The sequence below is a fragment of the Mesoplodon mirus genome (genome assembly GCF_964341445.2).
Source record: "Mesoplodon mirus genome assembly, chromosome: 5".
NCBI classification, from domain to species: domain Eukaryota; kingdom Metazoa; phylum Chordata; class Mammalia; order Artiodactyla; family Ziphiidae; genus Mesoplodon; species Mesoplodon mirus.
This window is the reverse complement of record NC_138980.1, coordinates 46,446,569-46,467,151: the sequence shown is the minus strand read 5'-3', so window position 1 is coordinate 46,467,151 and position 20,583 is coordinate 46,446,569. Positions and strand designations below refer to the sequence as shown.

The 20,583-nt window shown below is 57.3% G+C and overlaps 2 protein-coding genes across 6 annotated transcripts in view; both read right to left on the bottom strand.

The window, feature by feature from the left end:
• Nucleotides 1–5,343: 5,343 nt before the first annotated feature.
• On the bottom strand, nt 5,344–9,491 carry EPHX3 (epoxide hydrolase 3). Its single transcript, XM_082620872.1, has 7 exons — nt 8,327–9,491; nt 8,066–8,151; nt 7,537–7,694; nt 7,312–7,440; nt 6,302–6,405; nt 6,088–6,224; nt 5,344–5,994 (listed from the first exon to the last, which is right to left on the bottom strand). Exons 1-7 carry the CDS (start codon nt 8,567–8,569, stop codon nt 5,769–5,771), a joined length of 1,083 nt encoding a protein of 360 aa, XP_082476998.1. The 5' UTR covers nt 8,570–9,491; the 3' UTR covers nt 5,344–5,768.
• Nucleotides 9,492–12,563: 3,072 nt separating this feature from the next.
• The window catches only part of BRD4 (bromodomain containing 4), an 81,751-nt gene continuing 73,731 nt past the window's right edge, over nt 12,564–20,583 (bottom strand). For 3 of the 5 annotated variants that reach the window (XM_082620837.1, XM_082620840.1, XM_082620839.1), the window contains 8 exons: nt 19,307–19,359; nt 18,809–19,172; nt 17,613–18,185; nt 15,137–15,508; nt 14,873–15,003; nt 14,523–14,728; nt 14,200–14,440; nt 12,564–13,860 (listed from right to left, as the gene is read on the bottom strand). In XM_082620837.1, the coding sequence (XP_082476963.1) occupies nt 13,792–13,860; nt 14,200–14,440; nt 14,523–14,728; nt 14,873–15,003; nt 15,137–15,508; nt 17,613–18,185; nt 18,809–19,172; nt 19,307–19,359 (2,009 nt within the window). In that variant the 3' untranslated portion in view covers nt 12,564–13,791. The remainder of the gene's footprint in view (nt 13,861–14,199; nt 14,441–14,522; nt 14,729–14,872; nt 15,004–15,136; nt 15,509–17,612; nt 18,186–18,808; nt 19,173–19,306; nt 19,360–20,583) is intronic. The other 2 variants (XM_082620838.1, XM_082620841.1) reach the window with 2 other exon arrangements.

Sequence of the window (20,583 nt, the reverse complement as noted above, 5' to 3'; positions counted from 1 at the left end):
CCAGGGACTGCATTTCTCCTCAATGAGCTCAGTCCCCAGGGATGCGGGTCCTGGGGCCAAGCCAAGACACAGCTGCTGGGCCCAGGCCCACTGACCGGGAACCTGAGAACGTGCCCTTGGCTTATCCTCTTGGGACCACAGTCCTGTCCTCTGCACATGGAAGCTGGGGCCAGGCTGTCACACCCAGGCAGTGGGCCATGGGAGCCCAACGAGAACCAGCAGGAGAGAGAGCTGGTGGGTATGGGGCCTGGGCAACAGTGGGAAGGCTGGATCCCAGGGGTTGTGGGCTGCAGACCCAGCCAGCTATCCTGGCCACTGCCTCCCTGGGGCTCTCTCATGCTCAAGTGGCTCAAGGCCACTGCTTCCCTGACTCCCCGCTGCCCAGAGTGACACCCTCCTCACCTTGCCAGTTCCCCTTCCCTGTCTCCCAGGCTTCCCGGTTTTTGCACAGGCTGTGCCCTCTGCCAGGAACACCTTTCTCATATTCGGGAGACTCCATTCACCTGACGGCTCACTCTGACCCTCCAGCTCTTCTCACCTTCATTCAGTCATTTGACAAACGTATACTTAGTAACTACTTGGTGCCAGGCCCTATTATAGGTAGAGGTGACAAAGACAGAGGTTTTTGCCCTGATAGGGGAGACAGACAAGTAACAAGACAAACAAATAAGAACCATAGAATGTGCATGAGAGATGAAGAGATTTCAGTTCTAGGGGGTCAGGATAGGCCTCGCTGACGAGGGGACATTAGAACTAAGATCTGAAGGAGGAGAACAAGCCAGCGAGGCAAACAGCCTGGAAGCGTGTTCCAGGCAGAGGGAACAGCAAGTGCAAAGGCCCAGAGGATAAAGGGGTGGGTAGAAAAGAAGAATAGCAAGGAGGCCAGGGTGCTGGGTGCAGAGTGAGCAAGGGGAGGGAGCTCAGGGAAGCTGATGGGGGCCAAGTTCCAAGGGGCCAAAGGGTCTGGGGTTGTATGAAAAGTACAGTGGACACCACTGGAGGGTTTTAGCAGGGGGAAGCTGATGTGATTGAGGCTGGAAAAAATTACACTGCCATTTCTTCTCCCAGGGAACCTTCCCTGCAGTTTCCCATGGTCTCCTCGGGCTCCTACAGCCTCTTCCATTTCAACTCCGACCACTCCATGTGACCCTACCTGGCTCCCATGTCATTCTGAGCTCTATGGGCCTCTGTCTTGCTGACTACTGAATCCCCAATGTCTAGCACAGAGCCTGGCACATAGCAGGTAAAATAATTGTCAGTTGAATGAATGAATATACCCAGCACATCTCAGGGGAAGAGCAGGACCCAGGAGCTGGGACCTGAACCTGCTCAGAGACAGCCTTTGAGATGTCCCTGTCTGGACACAGACATGTCTGGCCTCCATTAGATCAGAGCTCAGTCAGAGGAAGGAATGGGGGCTGGTGGGGCTTCCTGGAGGAGGAGTGGATGTGACGGCTGAATGTGGAAGAAAGGGAACTTAACTGTAATCAAGCACCTACTGGCTCTGCCGCTCTGGGCAGGGGAAGCAGGGAGGCCATACCCCACCCCTTCTGGGGTGGAGGCAGTGGTTTCCCTGCCTTAAGACCCTCCACTGGGCAGGACATCCAGTGGAGGTCTTGGCCTCATGGGCTTTGGGCTCAGACCACTCCAGCCTTCCTCGTCCATGGCCTCACCCAGGACCCCGCCTCCTCCAGCTCACCTCTGAACTGACACTCCGATGTCCCTTAACTGCCTCCCTGCCTCCCTGGCTGCTGAAACTTGTCTTCCTTCCTTCCTGCAGGTGTGGCACTTGTCCTCCCACCTTTCCTCCTGCTTCAGAGAAGGGGAGCACCTTCCTAGGGCTTTTCATTACCTCCTCCTGTGGCCAGAGGTTGAGGTCTCTTCTGTGACAAAGTGAAATCTGCAGCAAATGCTCATCTCACACACACACACAGCCCTTCCCCAAGCTCCTGTCTCTCTCCCCTGCATCTCCCCCCCGCACTGCTCCCTCCGTTCTTCCCCTTCTCCACTCTGCTCTATGCCCCAAGAGGCTGACCTCTACAGACTGTATCAATGGACATCCTTGTCCTCTGGCTTCCAGGTGGGTTTGCCCAATAGGAGGCACTGGCAGAAGATGAAGTGGGGGTGGGGGGAGGAGAGAACAAGATATTAATTCTCCTATATCTTTCCCTGTAGGGTCACCACCTCGGCTGACTGTGTTGCTTGACCAAAGGCCCTGTCCACATAGTCCACACAAACCTCTCCCTGAGTTCTGCTAACATCCTTCCTTCCCCTTTCCCCGTCAGGTCAGGGGGATCCGGAGATGGTAATGGCTCTCCAGGGGTGCTTGCTGGGGGTGCTGCACTAACCCCTGTTGGTTTCCCCAAACCCTGCCTGCTGTATATGGTCCCTGAAGTAAACCTGCTTCAAACTGTCCCATTTGAATGTGCCAGTTGTTCCCTCCAGGATCCTGACTGGGGTCCCCACTCTTCCCTCCCATCCCTGTGTAACCACATTCAGAGCATCCAAGCCCTCTGTCCTCAGCCCCCACTCTCAGGTTTCCTCCCTCATGATCTGCATGGCTCAATCCTCTCAATCTCTCAGCAGCTTTTGACACCATGGGCTATGCCCCTCCTCCTGACCTCCCGCCCACCCCCCCACCCCCATTGCTGAGGCATCATGCTTACCTGCTTCCCCTCCTACCTCTCTGGTTTCTCTCCTCTGCCTGTCCCTTAGATGTTGGGAGCCTCCAGGGCTCAGTCTCCAGTCTTCTTCTCCACTTTCTTCTGGGGAGACTTCATTCTCTCTCCCAGCTTCAGTGCCCTTCTACCCCACCGTACATGGATGCTTGCTCGGTCATCTTTGTCTTTAACCCATTAAAGACAAAGGTGCTTCTAGGTCCCTGCCTCAGGGGTCCAGCCCCCTCAGGCTGAACATGCCCCAAACCTGCTTCTGGCTTTCCCTGCATATCTGCTCCTCCCCCAAGTGCTGGACTTAGACCTCATCCTCTACTGCCTGGACCATGCCCATCCTCCTTCCAGGCCTCCCCACCCTCAATCTTCCGTCCCTGGTCCTGCCCCCTCACCAACCCCCAAGTAGTATTCCAGACACACAGATCTGTCCGGGACCCTCCCCTGCGGTCCCCACCACACTGGGGAGCAAGCTCCTGGCCTGGCATTCGAAGCCCTTTGTAATCCTACATCTTCCCATCCCAAACATTCCTCCCAGTCTCACAGAAATACTAAATCACCCGTGCCTGGGAGGCTACTGTGGATTGGAGCACATTCTTGCAGGAGTCAGCTCTAAGGCCTTCCCTGCCCTCCTCCAGGTAGGTGCCCCACCCCTCACCCCCGGTCCCTCATTCCACTCAGGCCTGACCACCTAGGGCTGGGAGAGTCTGCCCGGCTTTGTCTCCCCGTCCCTCCTCTGGTGCGGGGCCACGGATTACAGCTGGTAGCGAGGACAGGTAAATGAGTGGGTGAGCGAATGAATGAATGATGAGTGAGTAAAGGATGTAAGGTGATCTGGAGGCGGGAGCTCAGAGAAGGAAGAGGGAGAGGCTGAGCCTGGGAGGGGCTTCAGCCAGAGTCCAAACCCTCCGGGGGCCGGCACCCTCATGAAGTGATGAGGTCTCTGAGGCCCTGGCTCTAAGAAAGACGCTCCCGTATTGGCTCAGGCTGGGAGAGGCGGGTTTCGGCCGAGCCACTAGTCGCTATTGGCTCACTTTCCAGGACTCTGACCAATCAACGCGATCGCTTTTCTCCCCTCCCCACCACACCGCCTTTCTCCCGCCTGCAGCAGCGGAGGAGGAAGACGGCGCCTTCTCGTTACCCTGGCAACCGTCAGCGGACCCTGTCACCCCGGCAACTGTCCAAGGCCTCCCGTCAGCCCTCTCCTGGGCCTCTTCGGTCACCCAGACAACCGCTACCCATTCCGGTTAACCATCAGCCCTTTCCCCGTCACCCTGGCAACGGTCACTAAACCCGCCGCCCCCCTGGACACACGGTCCTCATCCTACACGCAGGCCTCCTCGCCCCAAACCTTCGCCCCAAGATGAGGTCCCGGGTTCCCTCCTCCTCTCGCCCATCTCCCCGGCCCCAGAGGGGCACTGCTCCCACCCTGGCGGGGGGCGGGATGGGTAGGGCCCTGGGGGTCCCGGCTCTTGTCGGGGCTGTTGGACCGTCCGGTCCTGAAGCTGTGCGCAGCCCTGAGCCTGTCTCCTCGCTCTCGCTCTTGCGTGGGACTGTTCAGCAGCTACAGGGAGCTTCTCAAAATGCAAACCATGTCCCTCCCCTGCTGAAAACCCTCCCTGGCTCCCCTTGAGAATCAAATCCAAACGCTTCGAAGCCCCTAGCGGTCTGGCTGTGGCCTCTTCTTCCACACGCCTCCCCCTCGCTCTGCTCCAGCAGGCACTAATCTCCACGCTGTTACTCCAGTAGCCCAAGCTTATGCCAGCCTCTGACCTTCCTATTTACTGCTTCCCACTCCCTGAAAGGTCTGTCCCCCAGGTAGGGAAGCCTTTCCTGGGCCCCGTCACACACCTGCATAGCTCTCTCTACCTCTTCTCAGTTAATTCCAGAATGGGGGCTGTGTCCTTGTTCGCACCCTATCCCTAGGGCCTAGAACAGCTCCTGACACATACGATGAGTGAAAGGATGTTACGTTGGGGACAAGGGAGGACAGAGGGGGTGACCAGCAGGCAGGCTTTGGCCAGACAGGCCCATCCCAGAGATAAGAGAATGTATTTCTGAGGTCTGCTGGGTCCCCAGACTGATTTATCACGCTGCTGCAAGTCATGACAGTGTTCCCAGAGGCCAGGAAAATGCTAGGGAGATAGAAGTTACTGCTGTGACCAGCCTGGGGCTGGGTGGTTCACCTTCGGCTTGTATGGCCCTCACTTGGAGGCTGGAGCCAGGAGTCCCCAGAAAGAATCAGCAGCAACTATGGTTAATTTGGAACAGAAGATTCCAGGAACTGGAGAGACAGGCCTCAGACCCCAGATGGCTATTCAGGGAGCTGGTCCCTTCCTGTGCCGAGTCCAGAATCTCACATATCCTAACAGACCCGAGAGCTGTTTTTCCAGGGATCTTTCCCAGGCAGTGGCTAGAGAACTTGACCTCATAAGGCCTGGAGTCATGACCAGGAGGGAGATCATGGGAGCTGCCCAGGGCCTGGCTGGAGAGGAGTCTGGACATCCACCTGCCTGCCCATGAGGGTCCTCCCTTGGTGAGGTGTCAGGAGCCAGCCCCCTACTCTTAAGCTAGGAATACCCTCACCAGCGCTGTCCAATAGAACTTTCTACTCTGATTCAATTCAGCCCTTGAAATATGGCTAGTGTGACTGAGGAACTGAATTTTTCATCGTATTTAATTTTAATTAATTGGCATTTAAATTGACATAACCAGTCATGGCTACCAGTACTATATTGGACAGAGCGGTATTTAGCTGAAGACTCAGACTGGAGGTGGAAGCCAGGTCAGAGTTCACGGTCTACGCAACTCTGGGCACTGCCCTTGGCGAGAAGAGCGGGGCCTCATGGAGGGGAGAGATAGGACACTCAGCATCCAGCTCCACAGAGAGGCATACTTGGTTCCTGGGGTCAAAGTGCTTGCTCACACATGCATACACTCATGACTGTGTGTGAGCATATGGGGATGGCGTGCCTGAGGGCACCCACAGACGCACTTGTGTGCAATCTAGGAGTTCCACACCTGTGTGCATCAGATGTTCACCCATGTAAATACATTGTGAGAATGCCTGGGTGCATGCAAGTCAGTGAGCGAGCGCCACTAGTCCAGCAGGTCTTGCAAGAAGGCCCACATGTACTGGTGCATTTCCTCAGGGTTGCTCTGGGGGATCCAGTGCCCCACGCCTGGCAGGATGTGGGCTTCCAGCCGGCCTGGCACAAACCGGCTGCTGATGGCCCCCACCAGCCCCTGCTCAAAATAGGGGTCCTTCTCCCCCCACAGCAGCAGGGTGGGTGTGGCCAGCTCCTGGGGCTCCAGGGGAAAGGTCCTGTGATCAAGACAGACAGACAGGCAGAAGGACGGCTGCCCCCACCCGCACCCCCAGAACTCTCCTGAGCTTCTGCCCTGGGTCTGGCCTTACCTGAAGAGGTTTCGGTAGTAGTTGAGGGGCCCAGTGAGGCCACCAGGCTGTGAGAAGCCATAAAGGAAGGCCTCGAGCTCGTTGGGGGTCAAGTGTGGGATGCCCCTCTTGTGGTGGGTGAGGGTGGTCTTCAGGATCTGGGCACACAGCAGGATGCTGCCTTCAGTCCCACCCACGACCCTCCACCCAGCCCTGGGCCTTCACCATACTGCACCTGGAAGTCAGACATGGACAGCAACTTCTCGGGCAGCCAGGGAAGCTGGAACAGGAACATGTAGTTGGAACGGAAGAACTGGCCCATGTGGTGCAAAGAGTAGTCTGGGGGGAGGGGAAGGCAGGCATGAGGCCTGGCTCTCGGGTGGCCCCACACCTCTGCACTCTACCCACACCCAGGTCATGCACACAGATATGCCAACACTCAGGAATGCCACTGCTACCGGCCTGAGCCTGTGAGGACACTCGACGCTCCTCTTGGCCCAGGCACCAGCTTGCCTCTCTGACAGGTGGTCACTGTACCCACAGGATGGGGGCACTTTCCTCCACAGCTCCCGGGAGCCCCCACAGCCACTGGCGTGCTTCCCCCACCCAGGCCTGGATGCATTTCCCCTGCTTCATTCAGCAAACACTTATTGAGCACCTACTGTGTACCAGGCCCTGTTCTAGACTCTGGAGACACAGCAGTGAATGGAACAGACAAAACTCCCTTGCCCTCAGGAAGCTGGAGACAGACACAGAAAAGAAACACCACCACCAAAAAAAAAAAAAGAAAAAAGACAGAAAGAGAAAGACCATTCAGCTATGACTACAACTCTGGGAATTCAAATCAGGTGATGTGATGGACAGTGGGTAGCCAGAGACGGCATCTCATGCTATCGTAGTTGCTTAGCTATCTATGTCTTCCCTACCAGAAGAAAGCAAATTAACCTCTCTCCCCTCTGCTTCCCCATCTGGACCATGGGGATAATAATACTTTCATAGCTCAGGATGCTTGCGGAGGTTACTCTATGCAGGCTCCTTGTCAAAGCAATTGTAACCCGTAAGTGCTCACAAAAATGTAAGCACTGTATTGTCACTGATTGTAGATTGGGAGCACCACGGGGGAAGAGACCCAGGTTCCCCACTGTGTCCCCAGCCCCTGGAGTGTTGACTGGACAGAGAAGTGCCGGCACAGACACACACCCCTTCACACAGGCACATCCCAGCATCCCGGACTCCCCTACACACCTTGGTACACCGACATGGGGGCAGCGCTGACCACTGCCATCCGCTCCACCAGGGATGGGTAGTAGATGGAGAAATTCCAGGCTAAGAGTGCACCCCAGTCATGGGCCACAAGGATGCACTTGGAGTAACCTGGGTGGGGTGAGAGGAACTAGTGTAAGTGAGATGCCAGGTAGAGGTGAGGCAGGGGTGATGGACACCAGGGCTGGGATGGGGGCACATCCCCACCCAGGCCCAGAATGACATCCTGGATGTCTGCCATCAGCAGGTCGATGGTGTAACAGTCCACATCCCTTGGTGCATCAGAGGAGCCGTATCCCCGCAGGTCCACAGCCACCACATGGAAGCGGCTCTGGAACTCCCGGAGCTGGTAGCGCCAGGAGAACCTGTCAGGTGGTCCAGGGAGGGAGGTTGAGTCAGGGTCCCCAGAATACACCTCTGCCCTACACCCAGCAGGGGCCCTGGGCCACCCCACCTTCCTGCCCTGAACTTCCCAGAAGGGAACCGCAGCAGGTGGGCTGCACCCTGGATCCAGGGCAGCCTCAACATGGATACTTCTTCATCCCATCCCTTCAGGGCCTCCTGTCCCCATCTGTCTTCATGTAGACCCCTATCCCCGAGCGCCCTATCTAGACCCTATATACTTTGCACGCCCAGTCTGCCCAGCCCTTGTCCCTGCCTCCTTGGTGCCCTGGTGGTCCGGGCTTCACCTCCCCCCTAGCCCTGTGGGTCCCTGGCCTCTGGGCCTCAGACATACCAGTTCTCCGGGAAGCCATGCAGAAACAGCATGAGGGGCCCGTTGCCCCGTCCAGCGGAGACATAGTGCAGACGCAGGCCCGAACTCTGGGGGAAGGCACAGTCTGAGACTTGGGAATCTCCTCTTCCCCGGGCTTGAATACCCCTCTTCCCCCAGGCCACGTGCGCACCCAGACTTGTATTCAACCGTTTGCCACCCCCGCACCGGCCCCACACAGGCTCTTTGATCCTCGAAAGCCCGGTGGCGCCCCCGCACGCTCACCCTGAGAGTCAGGAAGCAGTGCTCGCCCAGCGTGGGGTCGCTCAAGCAGGCGGGTGGGGTACGCCGGGGGCGCCCGCAGCAGCCGCGTCGGGGCCGGCACAGCACGTGCGTGAGGGCGATGCAGCCATAGACAGCTGCGGCCACCAGCGCCGCCGAGAACACGAGGCTCCACATGAAGGCACGAAGCAGCTTCAGAGTGAGGCGCGACGGCGCCAGCAGCGCCGTCACCACCAGCTCGGGCATGTCGTCGCGTCCTGGGACAACCGCGTTGCCGTCTGGGGTATGGGCGGGGGGCGCGGGCAGCAGCAGCGAGGCGGGATCCGGGCTGGGGACCCCGCCGCCTTTGGTCTGGGGCTCCCCCGTGCTGTCGGGGCTTGAAGAACACACCGAGAGAAGAGGCGGGCGGCTCAGACCGAAACCGCCACCGCGCACGACTCACCTAAGGGCTAGGTAAACACACAGGCGCGACAGTGACAGGGAGCAAGGCTTGAGGTGCGGGGGTGGAGCCTGCGAGGACCAGGCTCGGGTGGTTGGGGTGGAGCCTTGGGGAGAAGGGATGCTAGGGGCTAGGACTGTGGGCGGGACCTAGAAAGGCTTGGGCGGGGCTTAAGAAAGGGACCGGGCCTAGTAGGACTCCCGAGTTGGGTGTGTGGGTGGGGTTTAAAGTCTAGAGGGAGCTCAGGTCCCGCACGAACGGGAGACAGGGGGAGCAGTGGGTGAAATGGGCGGAGCCTAGCGCAAAGGGGCGGGGCAATGCAGGGTAGGTGCGGCCTACCAGCTGGAAAGGCGGGCCCAACTAGGCCTAGGAGCGTTGTATGGGTTAGGGGCGTGGCTTAGGAGGGTGGGAATGAGGGTGGAGCCTAGAGAAGGCGGCCCTAACGTTGGGCGAAGAAGGCCCGAGGCTGAGCCTGGATGACTTGGGTGCGAGAGCTGGACCAATGAGCCGCGAGTTGGCCTGGATACGGGCCAATGAGACGGAGGGGCGGAGTCGGAACTAATATGGCGGGTCAGGTGGGCCCGGAAGCGGAAAGGGGTGACAGGCAGTGCCGTGCCTGGGGTTAGGAGGGAGACTCGGGCGGTCGCCGCGGCCAAAGGAGGCCTCGGGAGCCCCTGTCGCCACCCCCCCTCTGGTGGCTCCCCGCCCTGGAGCGCGCGACCCTCCCCTCGGTCTGGCTCCGAGAGACCTAACAGCACCTTCACCAAGCCCTGGTTCCAACGGTGGTCCCGCTGCCTCTACCCCACGCCGGCCTCCAGTTGGTCCAGCGGACGCGTCGGCCTGCCCCTGCACAGCTGTGATTGGACAATGGCGGTCATTGCTGTGCAGGCGACAGGTCCCGCCCGGGACCCAATCCGCAGTTGTTGAGGTCGAGGCTCAGCCAGTGGCGACCAAAGAAGGCGGGGAGACCAACACCTAGAGGGCAGGGCCCGCCCCGGCCGCCGGAGAACGGGGCTGGTCGAATCACTGGGGCTCTGGGCGAAAGAGGAAGCAGAGCAAGACTGGGCGAGCAGGGCAGCTTCTTCCTCCTCCAGTTTCGCAACCTTCCTCCCAAGATCCTGAACACTTCAAGGTCGCTCATCATTTAACCCTTATAACAACCCTATTAAGTGTAGGTACTATTATTACCTTCCTGTATTATAGACCAAGAGTCTGATATTCGGCAAATGACTTAGTGTCATTTGCCTAAAGCCTAACAGCTGGCTCAGCAGCAGTCCAGGAGTTGAGAAAAGCAGCAGTCTTCGGCTCCATCTTTCCTTCCGACCGGAGGCAGCCACTGGAACGATTTTCGCTTTCTTCTTTCGCACATTTAGCTATCTCTAAATGTGCTTATGTGGCTATTTCTTGATTACCAATTTGGGGCATTGACTATCTCATTGTCACCACCACTGCAGGAGGTGTATCCATGGTTAGTTTTCCTATTGGTTTCCTCGAACTTTACCCCATTTTTATCACCTCCCATCTTCCCTTACACCTACCACTGTTAACCTTACCTTTGTATTTTCAAGGCTGCTAAACATTATACTTGTCCTGGGACCATAAGTAAGTCCATAGGTCCCTATTTAAAGGGAAATAGTGGTTTATGTGGTTCTGCTTCATTAACAATGCATCTCAGAGCCGAAGAGACGTCTATATTGCACAGACGTTTGTTTGCCTTGCATTTTTTTTTTTTTTTTTTTTTTTTGCGGTACGTGGGCCTCCCACCGTTGCGGCCTCTCCCGTTGCGGAGCACAGGCTCCGGACGCGCAGGCCCAGCAGCCACGGCTCACGGGCCCAGCCGCTCCGCGGCACATGGGATCCTCCCAGACCGGGGCACGAACCCGCATCCCCTGCATCGGCAGGCGGACTCCCAACCACTGCGCCACCAGGGAGGCCCTGCCTTGCATTTATCACCCACCTTTTCTTGCATGATTAGCCTGTATCATGGCTTTGATTTCATTTACGTTTTCCATCAAATCAGTTCTCCAACCACTTGATGATCCCGGTATCCCTCCTGAGTCCTCTAACCTGGCTGCATTTACCAGCCATGGCTGGTGGGTGTCTGTGGACCTCCCTTCTTCTGCTACAGAACACTTACTCCTATATTCCTGCTACTGCCCCCCCACCCCACCCAATCTCTACCCTTAAGCAAAAAGACAGCAGTAGTCACAGGATGATAATTTTATATTCAGTACAAATGTTTATTTTTGCAATGAGAACTGCACAAAAAAAAAACCTTTAGTATATAAGTGAAAAGTCTACGAATTCCCTTCTACAAATGTCTAAGGTGTTTAATACAAGTCTCAGATTCACTGACATAATTATTGGCCAAGCGATCCGTGCATACAGTACAGTATGGGCTTGTACACACCTCTTACTCTTGTATAGAACTAAGATTTCTAGTACTGTGGGAGAGACTGGGAAATGGCCAGAGAAATTAAATAGTAGATCCAAGTTCTAATTACAACCCAGTTAAGAGAAACACCCATCAGGGAGGTGTGGAAAGGGCCATAGCAGAATTAAATCTTTAGAAGGAAGGTGCAGACAAAACCATTTCTCCAGCTAAACAGTCAGACTTGGCCTGGGGAAGTTTCTGAACAAAACACGGAACAAAAATGAGGGGGTGGGATGAGATGGAAGAAACCCCAAGGAACCAAAATATAAGTCACACTTGAACCAGCACAGTGGTTTATGAGGAAGTGCTGTGGGAGGGAAAGGGGGCAGGTCTCTGGCTGAATGCCTGAACTACACCATTAGCTGAGAGGTTTGGCAGATTCCAAACACAAGATACAGGGTCTTTCTGGTTGAAAAACACAAAGTGGGATGTGGGTTAATAAACAGTGCTCGAAATGTTTCAGTCACTTTGTGTCTTTGCAGACGTATAAATCACATACTTTCATCCTACATCCTGGGGGCCGCTCTTGGGTACTGCCTTTGCCCTGTGGCTGCGGCGTGTGTGTACAGATGGGTACACAGGCAGACTGGCAGGGTGTCCACCTGGCAAGCTTTCTCAGGGAGGAATGGGTGTGTGTACGTGCTTGGGGGTGTGGGGGGGCAAGGATCCTATTTTGGGGGATGTACACTTATCTAAGAATAACTGGTTAACCCTGAGCTTAAATGAAAGGAGGAGTTCAGCAGAGGCAGGCAAGGTAGGAGAAGTGGCTCAAGTCCTCTGGCTGAGTGGGGGACCAGGATGGAGGAAGGGCAAAGGGGAAGAACACTATCTGGAGTTTGACCAGGTTCTGCTGGAAGATGCCACCAACCTAGGCCAGGGTCCACAGGAAGAATGGGTACTTGGGCTCCCTGACACAGCTTCAGCTTATAGGGGTCAGCTCCTGCCCAGGGACAGTAGGGACAGGACACGTGGTCCCCCGTCACTAGATCTTGTATAGAGGTGGTGTGGGGGGCCCCTGGGCCTAGCCTAGGCAACAGGTGGTTCACAAAGAAATGTCAGGGAGACACCAGCATTAAAAAAGAGAGATGTGTTTATTCCATGATCAGTACAGACCAAATGCATATTCACCGTATGAAAGTCAAACCAGTCAGTGACTCCAGAGTTTGGCCAACACTGAGGCACCAGCGTCATGGTGTAGAGTGGGTTCTCATGGCACATGGAACCTCACCAAGGGCTCCAATTATAAAATTAAAAAAAAGCGGGGGGAAGGGGCAGCCGGTTGGTAGGGCCAAGCGCCAGGCGGGGAGCTTCTGCCTCAGTCTGTGGCCTGTGGCCCCTGGCCCCTTGCGCCCACCACATCCCCTGGCCCTTCCTCTCCTGGTAAAAAAAAAAAAAAAAAAACCACAACAACAACAACTCAGAAACAGATTTGACGTTAAAAAACAAAGAAGCAGCCAACGAATGGCGGGGAGAAAAAAAAAGAAAAGAAAACGTGGCTTTCTGGTTTTATAATTAAAAATAGACTAGTAAAGTTTGAAACTGAGTAAAATATAGGCAGTTTTTTTGTGTGTTTTGTATGTTTTGTTTTTTTTGTGGGGTTTTTTTTTTGAGTTTTTTTACACCAGTTTGGTGGAGTCACCAACAAACTTCAAACAAAGATATGCCAACTATGTTTCACTACACAGTACAGCCACGGTCACACACTACCCACAGCGCGGTGGCAGCCGCCGCTCAATGAGGAGACAATCACACCATTTCGGAGATAAGCAGTGCCATTGTGTCTGGAGGAGAAGAGAGAATTAAAAATAAAATAGAATCCAACAAAAAATATATATATAGAAAAAAAAAAAGAACAGAAACACAGGTGGGAAGGAACTGACTTTGGTTGGTGGCCTCACTCGCCGGGCGAGGCCGGCCCACACACGCGCGTGTGACAGTCACCTCGCTCCAGATTGCCATGGACACACACACACCTCCACGGCACTATTCCCTTTTGCACAAGCGAACACTTACAGAGAGCGGCTCTCGATTAAAGGCTTGTGGGGGGAGAGGAAGGGAGGGGTGGGGTCTGTTCAAGGCAAAGTCAGTGCCAGCAAGGGGGTGGGCCAGCGCCCTCGCCACCTCCAGCTCTTGCAGGCCTGCCCTAGTCTCCTGGGTGTGGGCAGGGGCAGCTGGGGTGTGGAGGACTCCCGGCGGGCAGGACGTCACAAACGTCACGTTCTTGGGGACAGTAAACCAGTCACGGTGGCGGCAGCAACGATGTCCTGTGTATACTGTGTAGACATTTGGCAGAGAGAAGGGCCTCTGCCCCACACGCGGGGACTTGGGGCTTGGGTCTGGCCGGCACTTGCTCGTGGCGAGGCGTGCTCTGAGCCGACGTCCTGTGGGGGTGGTGGCGGGACGTCCGGCTGGCTGTAAGGCAGATAGGCTCTGCAGTCCTCAGCTGCCCATCAGGCCTGCCCCAGGCATAGCATGCAGGAGAGCCAGGCCCGGAGTTACCCCCTTGCCACTGCTACTGCCTCCACTGCTGCCCCTAACACTATGGAGAGTCAACGTTTTGCCAGGAAATCAAAGTCAGAAGTCACCTAGGTGCTCTCAGAAAAGATTTTCTTCAAATATTGACAATAGATCACTCTGGAAATTCATGTCAATGGTAGCTGCCATCTGGAGGAGAGAGGAGAGTGGGAGGAAGTGAAACTCGGTGTCCTGCCCTTGCTGTGGCTCCCAAACCCTCACCCCTGACCCCCAGCATGGGCTATTCCCTCAGGGCCCACACCCCAGAACCTCCCCTGCACTAGGCCAGAGCACCTCTGAGGCCCAGAGGCCAGCATGGCGCAGATAAGAAGGAGCTCTGCCCTGAGTACCCACCCAATGGCTCTCTGCTTGCACCCCACCTCTTGGGGAGAGAGCCTCCCTGCCCTCCCCAGGTTCAGGGTCCCCTTTCTCAACTCCTCCAGGGGTGGATCTCTGCCCAGCAGTGTCCACCAGAGTCCCCCAGCTCACCGCTTCCCGGCGCCTTCGCTCTTGCTCCTGCTTTCGGGCCAACTCTCTCTGCTGGTCCAGCATGGACTGGGGCTGGGAGCTCCGGGCCTGGGGGGTGGCGGCAGCGGCTACAGCAGCTGCCTGTTGCTGCTGCTGCTGCTGCTGCTCCTGTCGCTGCTGCTGCTGCTGCTGCTCCTGGCGCCGGCGTGCCTCCTCGTGGGCTCGCCGGGCCTGCTCTAGCGCATCCTCATCCTCTCGGCTCCTGAGCAGAGCAGGGCTCCGTGTCACGTGGGGACGAGTGCAAGCCCTGGGAGCCCCACAACCTGCCCAGAGCCCGCGCCCACCTCATGCGCTCCTGCCGGAGCCGCTCCTTCTCCTTCTCTGCATGCTCAGCCTGCGCCTTCAGTGCCTTCTCGCGTTCCTCCTTCTCCCGGGCCGCCCGGCGGAACTGCTCGAAGCTGTCACTTGATGACTTGGCTGTGGAGGACGGGGTGGTGGGATGCTTCTGCACCAGGCTAGCCCAGGAGCCCATATTCTTGATTTTTAGGTCCTGCGAGGCAGAGAGACCAGGGGGCCAGTGAGGGATCCTGCTGCATCTGGACTCCTCCAGAGAGGCCCAAAGTCTGAGGACACACCTGCCAAGGCACCTCCTTGGGGCGGGGGTGAGGGGCACTCATGGGTCCACTGCTCCTACCTTTTTGGGTGCAACTGGCGTCTTCGGCTCCTGTTTCTGTTTGTCCTTGTCAGGGGCCCCTGGTGGGGGTGCATTCTGCTCAGGGGGCCGAATCACAGGCCTCCCAACATCCACGGGCTTCATCTCAGGCCCTGGAACAGAAATAGCCCATGGGCCTGGGCCCAACCCACCTCAGTGGGGCACGGTTGACCGGCCCACAGGAGGCTCACATCCAGTGCAGGCCTGGGGGCCTCAACCTCAGCTGGGATTGGAGAGGGCACTCACGCTGGGGCAGGTGGACGGGGGCCTTGATGCTCTCTGGGTGCTTGGGGGGTTCCGGCCGCAACGAGGGGCTGAAGGGCTCACTGCGGATGATGGGTGAGTGGATCTTCTCCTCCTTCACCACCACCAGGGGCTGGGGCTGGACCACGGAGGCTGCACGTAGCTCCTGGGACGGCACAGCCATGGCAGCTGGTGAGGTGGATGGGCGCCCCTGGCCCCAGCCTGCACCCATCCCTGGGGGCTGTGGCCCGGCCCTGCCCTTTACCTGCTTCTTAGGCTGGACGTTTTGCTGGGGTGGCGACTGGTGGGTCAGACTCTGGTGTGGCATCTGGGGGGAATGTATCATAAGCGGGGAGGGGGCTTCACGGAGGTGACCTAGGAGAAGGGACAAGGAGCTTATCAGCATGTCTGGTATGGAGGCCGCCAGCCCTGGGCCCAGCCAGGCCCTCCCGACCCAAGGGAAGCCCCACAACGGCTCAGCCCCTTTGCATGTCAGGCCCTGTGCTCAGTGTGCAGCAGGGCTTTGTGGAGCCATGAGCGCAATCCTAGTGTTTGAAACCACTGTGTGTCAGAAAAAAAAGCTTCCATTAGGAAACTTTAGGAAGTGCAGATACATCTGGTCCCAGGTGGGATCTGAGCTTGAGTATCTTTTAAAAGCTCTCCAGGTGGTCCTATGGTATGGCCTGGGTCAAATACAAGGGATGTCAATAACCCCACGGAGCAGGCAGCCTGGGCTTCCAGCTGTCCCCATGTGGCTAGGCCGGTCTGCCTGGACAGCTGCTTCGGGCCTAAGGCCAGATCCCCAGGAACCTCCCCAATACAACTCAACCTGCAAGGCCCACACAATGGGGAGAAGCCTGGACCTGGCCTACACCACAGCAGAACTGGCAGAACAGGTGTTGGGCTCATGGTTCTTGCAGAAAGTGGGCCAGCCCACCCACCTTCATCCAACCAAAGGCTGGGGGGACCCAGGCAGCCTTGGCCTGGGCCTGCCAGCAATCTGCAAACACACGACTGCAACAGCCTCCTGTCTGGGTGGTTCCCTTGGGAGCACCTGCTGAGGCTGACCTCGGCAACGGCAGGCTCTCAGGCCTATGGCTTGCAGAAATCTCTTGCCTGCTGGAGGCTTCATCCAGCAGCACCTAGAGGGGAGCCCAGTAGCTCAGGGGCGGTGCCTCCAAGTTGGCCTGGTGCCCAGGGATGCTTGCCAAACCTCCCTGGACTCCAACAACTTGGTCTTTGGCCCAAAGCCCCCAGCTATGCTCCAACACATGTCACTCCCTGTGACTCATTCCAGGCCACAGAAACTCAGGGGGAGATGGGCCCAGAGACTCTAAGCACAGGTAGCCAGAGGGGACCTGCCCTGCCCCACCACAAGTGCTGACTCTTCCTAAGGCATCTCATCACCTGCCCACTACTGGTCTCCACAAGGAAACCCAGGCTTGCTTGAGGGTGGGAAAACAGGCACATTTGCAGAGCTGCTGGGACCACCACTGGTCTTTCCCAGGGAGGACAGCCAGCTGTTCTCAGCTCAGGGTACACAGTGATCCATTTGGCACCTGGCAGCTTTTGCTGGGTTTAGGAGCAGTCATAGCCTAAAGTCAACAGCTTTATTCAATTTGTAGGCGGCACTCACTGGACACCCCCCACCCCCAGGCCAGGCTGCATGATCTACATGCCAAGTCCAGGAACGTCAATGTGTCACCACACCATGAGGCATCTACTAAAACACTGCCCTACCATGGTCAGCCGAAACATTTTGGTCAGAGACACCGAGAAAACAAGTGCCCAGGAAAGGCAAGAGGACATGGCCTGCCCAATGCTGTTGACTGGAAAATGGCAACCTAGATCTAGATCAGGCTGGAGACTGGGAGCAGGAGACAGCAATGATTCCTGGGTGAGTCGTGGGCTACCTGTGAGCTTCAGGCTAATTCTCCCTCCCGGCTCCACCAGGGGGGCCTCCTGACACCAAAAGCAGAGCATCTGTTTCTGTAGGTTCCCAAGCAGACCACACTGCCCAGACCTGCTCCTGGCTCTGCCTGGACCTCACCCCCCACTGTTTGTTAAGCTAACTCCTGCTCATCCCCTGGTCACCTCCTCCAAGAAGCCTGCCCCAATCCCCAGAGGCTCAGCAGGTGCCTCCCCTGGGCTTCTGGCCTCCTCACCTAACAGGAATCACAATGCACAGTTAACACTCTTGACCAGGAGTCCCAAGAAAATGGCCCACTGGGGCCTTAATCTGTCATCTCAGCTTGCACGCAAGATGGACACCTGATTAAAACACTGCATCAAGTATCATCGCCCCCTTTCAGCTGCCTCTCTCCAACCAACCCAGAGCCTTCGAGGCTCAGCTTTGGGCCCATCTCAGCCTGCAGCACAAACTGACCCATCTGGCTTCTTGAGGACAAAACTCTGGGCCTAGCACCAGCCTCCCCAGAACCCTGGAGCAGGACGGCAGTGCTGGTGGGAGGACACTTACCAGTTGAGTAGGGGTCTGACTTGTGGTGCCGGGGTGAAGGGTGATGCTGGATGACTTGCTGAGGCTTGGCGGGCTGCGGCGGGGGTGGCTGCTGGCCCGTGGGTGGGTGGGGGGGCTGCTGGCCTGGGGGCGGCGGGGGCTGCTGGATATGGGTGGGGAACTGCATGGGCTGCATATGCACAGGCCGTGGCGGGGGCTGGTGCTGCTGCTGGGGTGGCGGCTGTGGCTGCTGCTGCTGCTGTAGCTGCTGCTGCACTGAGGGGTGGGGAGGGGGGGGCAGAGGGGGCGGGGGCTGGGACTGCACCTTCACGGAAGGGAGTAGTGGGGTGGGGGGCTGCACCTTCTGCAGCTGCTGCAAATAGAGCTGCATCTGCATGGAGGTGAGGGGTGGGGCAGGCGGATCTTCATCCTCCTGCAGCAGCACTTGGGGGGGCTGAGCCATGGGGGGCTGCGGGAGTAGGGGAGGCTGGGCCAGGGCGGGTGATACGGCCGGGGGACGGGCAGCCTTGGGGGGGAGGGCGGCAGCTCGGTTACTGGGCCGTGATGGCTGTTGAGGCAGTGCGTTGTGCAAAGCTGGAAGGACACAGTAGCAGGGTGGTGAGGCTCACACACCCCGTGGCCCCCGGTCCAGCCTTTCTCCTCCATCCTGACCTCCTACTTGTGTCCCTCCAACTGGCAACCTCTCCACCATCCTTGGCTTCCCAAAAGCTCCAGAATAAGGACAGCATCCAGGGAGGTCTACAGGATCAGGCCCCTCACCAGCATCATCCTACCCCGTGCTCCACGCCCCCAATTCTCCTCCCTTCCCTTCCCTCCAACTGCTGCACTTGCCCTTCAGGTCCCAGAGCAAGTCCTTCCTGATTCCCACAGGTATGTCCACTCTCGGATGAGGGTGTGTGCCCTCCCAAACCCCTATCCCTGACTGGGAGCTACAGAGGATCACGTATTTCTTCCATCTCACACCACACCTGGCCCAACAGAAGATGTGAATCAGTGTCTTCTGTACCCAAACACTCTCTCTCTGTGCAAGGCCTGCTCTGGGGCCTCTTGTGTAATTTCCATAATGGCCCCGAGAAGCTGCTAACCTCCCCTTAGAGATAACTGAGGTTAAGAGGGGTTCTGCAGGTCGCCCAGAGTGCCCTGTCACTGTGGTAAGAGGACCTCCCCACACTGTTGTGGATGTGGTTGCAGCTCACCTGGAGGAGAGACCACCGAGTGCTGGTTGAGATGAGGCGGAGTGCTGTGCTCGGGAGGCTGGGGCAGGTGAGGGGGCAGCTCGGGCTGCGGCAGGTGCAGGATGGGCTGGGTGAAGTGGCCAATGGGGTCGAAGACACTGCCTGGGAGCTGGGGTTCCAGGACGGGCACCTGGGTGGCGATGAAGGGCGGAGGCGAGGACTTCATCGCAGGGGCTGCCTGCTGTGGCATGGAAGGCGGAGGGGGCGGGGGCGGGGGCTGCTGCTGTGGAGGTGGAGGCGGTGGGGGCTGCTGGGGAGGCGGTGGGGGCTGCTGGGGCACGGGGGCCGGGGCCTGCTGCATCTGCTGATGGTGGTGGTGATGGTGCTGCAGACAGACAGACAGACAGGCTGACGTCAGGCAGGCCAAACCCGTCTGGGTCAGACACAGGGTCCCTCCTGGGCCCAAAAAGGCAGGTGGCCACTGCTCACCTGCTAAAGGACACCCCCGAAACCACATACCTTCTTCTGCTCCCTCCCGGGGTGCCCCTTCTTTTTTGACTTCGGAGCCATCTCTGTGGAGGAAAAGAGAAGGTGGTGAGCCTACGGGGGAGAAGACTGGGAGCTGGCCTTGAACGCAGAGCAAGGAGAAAACAGAGGATGAGTTCAGGAGAAGGACCGGTGACAGTGAGAGGGAGGGTGGCTGGGTTCTGTCTGGGATGGAAGTTGGTCACAGGGGAGGGAAAGACATGTGGGGTGCCACCTACCCAATTGCCTGCTGCTTTTTCCTAGCAGGGACCATGCCTGAAAAGCTGCCTGCCAATCTCCAGATTACCAGCTCCATTAAAAGATGACACCCGAATGCACTGGAAACTGAGCTACGAGAAACCTCCTTGCCCAACGTCTCCTCCAATTTGCTGGTCAGAAGCCTCTACAGTGACCTGAGCACCTGCACCCCAACCTGCTTTGCCTTGGAACAACCATGGTGTTTGAAGTGATCTTGTCCATTTTACAAATTAGCAAAGTGAGGCTCAGAAAAGTTAAGGGACTTGCTCTGGTCACACAGCTAAAAAGTAACAACTCGGTGGCCTCCAACTGCATTGCCCTCTGAGGCTCGCTCCTTCCCATCCTCCCAGAGGAAACAGATGCGTGAGTTGGGGTGAGAAAGACCACTGGTGCCAGCACGGGCCAAGGCCTGGCCACAGAGCCATGGGACAGGTGAGGAGAGTGCTGACAAGCATGAGCACTTTGTGGAGGAAGAGAAGGAAGCAAGCCAGCCAGCCAGCCAGCCTCCCTGGACGAGGCAGGAGCCAATGGGGGAGGTACTCAATGTCATTGCCAGCAGAGGAGGCGGCCACTGGCCAGACTCAGACTCCCCTTCCTCTCAGGAGACCGGCCTCAGAGAAGTCCCTGTGTTGGGATACAGTTAATGTGCTGCAGGGAGAAAGCAGTATGTGTCCCGGTTTCTCAGGAGCCAATGGCTTGTTGCCACCACTGTGTGGATAAATCTGGGGTGAGGAGTGTGCAAGAGCCAGCATGACTCCCTCTGCACCCACTCTAGAAGCTTATGCTAAGGAACTTTTGCCAGCTGGATGTCCCTTGCCAAACACTGCTGGGTGTAAACCTCAGAGGAGGAAAGAAAGCCCAGCCAGTGCTCAAGGGCTAGGAAATGAAGTCACCAACCACCAGGTGGGAGGTGGGACCCATGGTGCCTTTCGGATTCCTGTCACTGAGAGGCACCTCATGGCTTTGCCTGGCATTCCCTGAGCTCCTTGCCAGGGTGCTGGCTCTTGCTGCTG

Coding starts and splice junctions, on each gene's coding strand:
- EPHX3 (XM_082620872.1), bottom strand. CDS start 8,569: ATGCCCGAGCTGGTGGTGACGGCGCTGCTGGCGCCGTCGCGCCTCACT. Junction 7,695..8,065: donor CATGGCTTCCCGGAGAACTG/GTATGTCTGAGG, acceptor ACCACCTGACAG/GTTCTCCTGGCGCTACCAGC. Junction 6,406..7,311: donor CCCCATGTCGGTGTACCAAG/GTGTGTAGGGGA, acceptor CCCTCCCCCCAG/ACTACTCTTTGCACCACATG.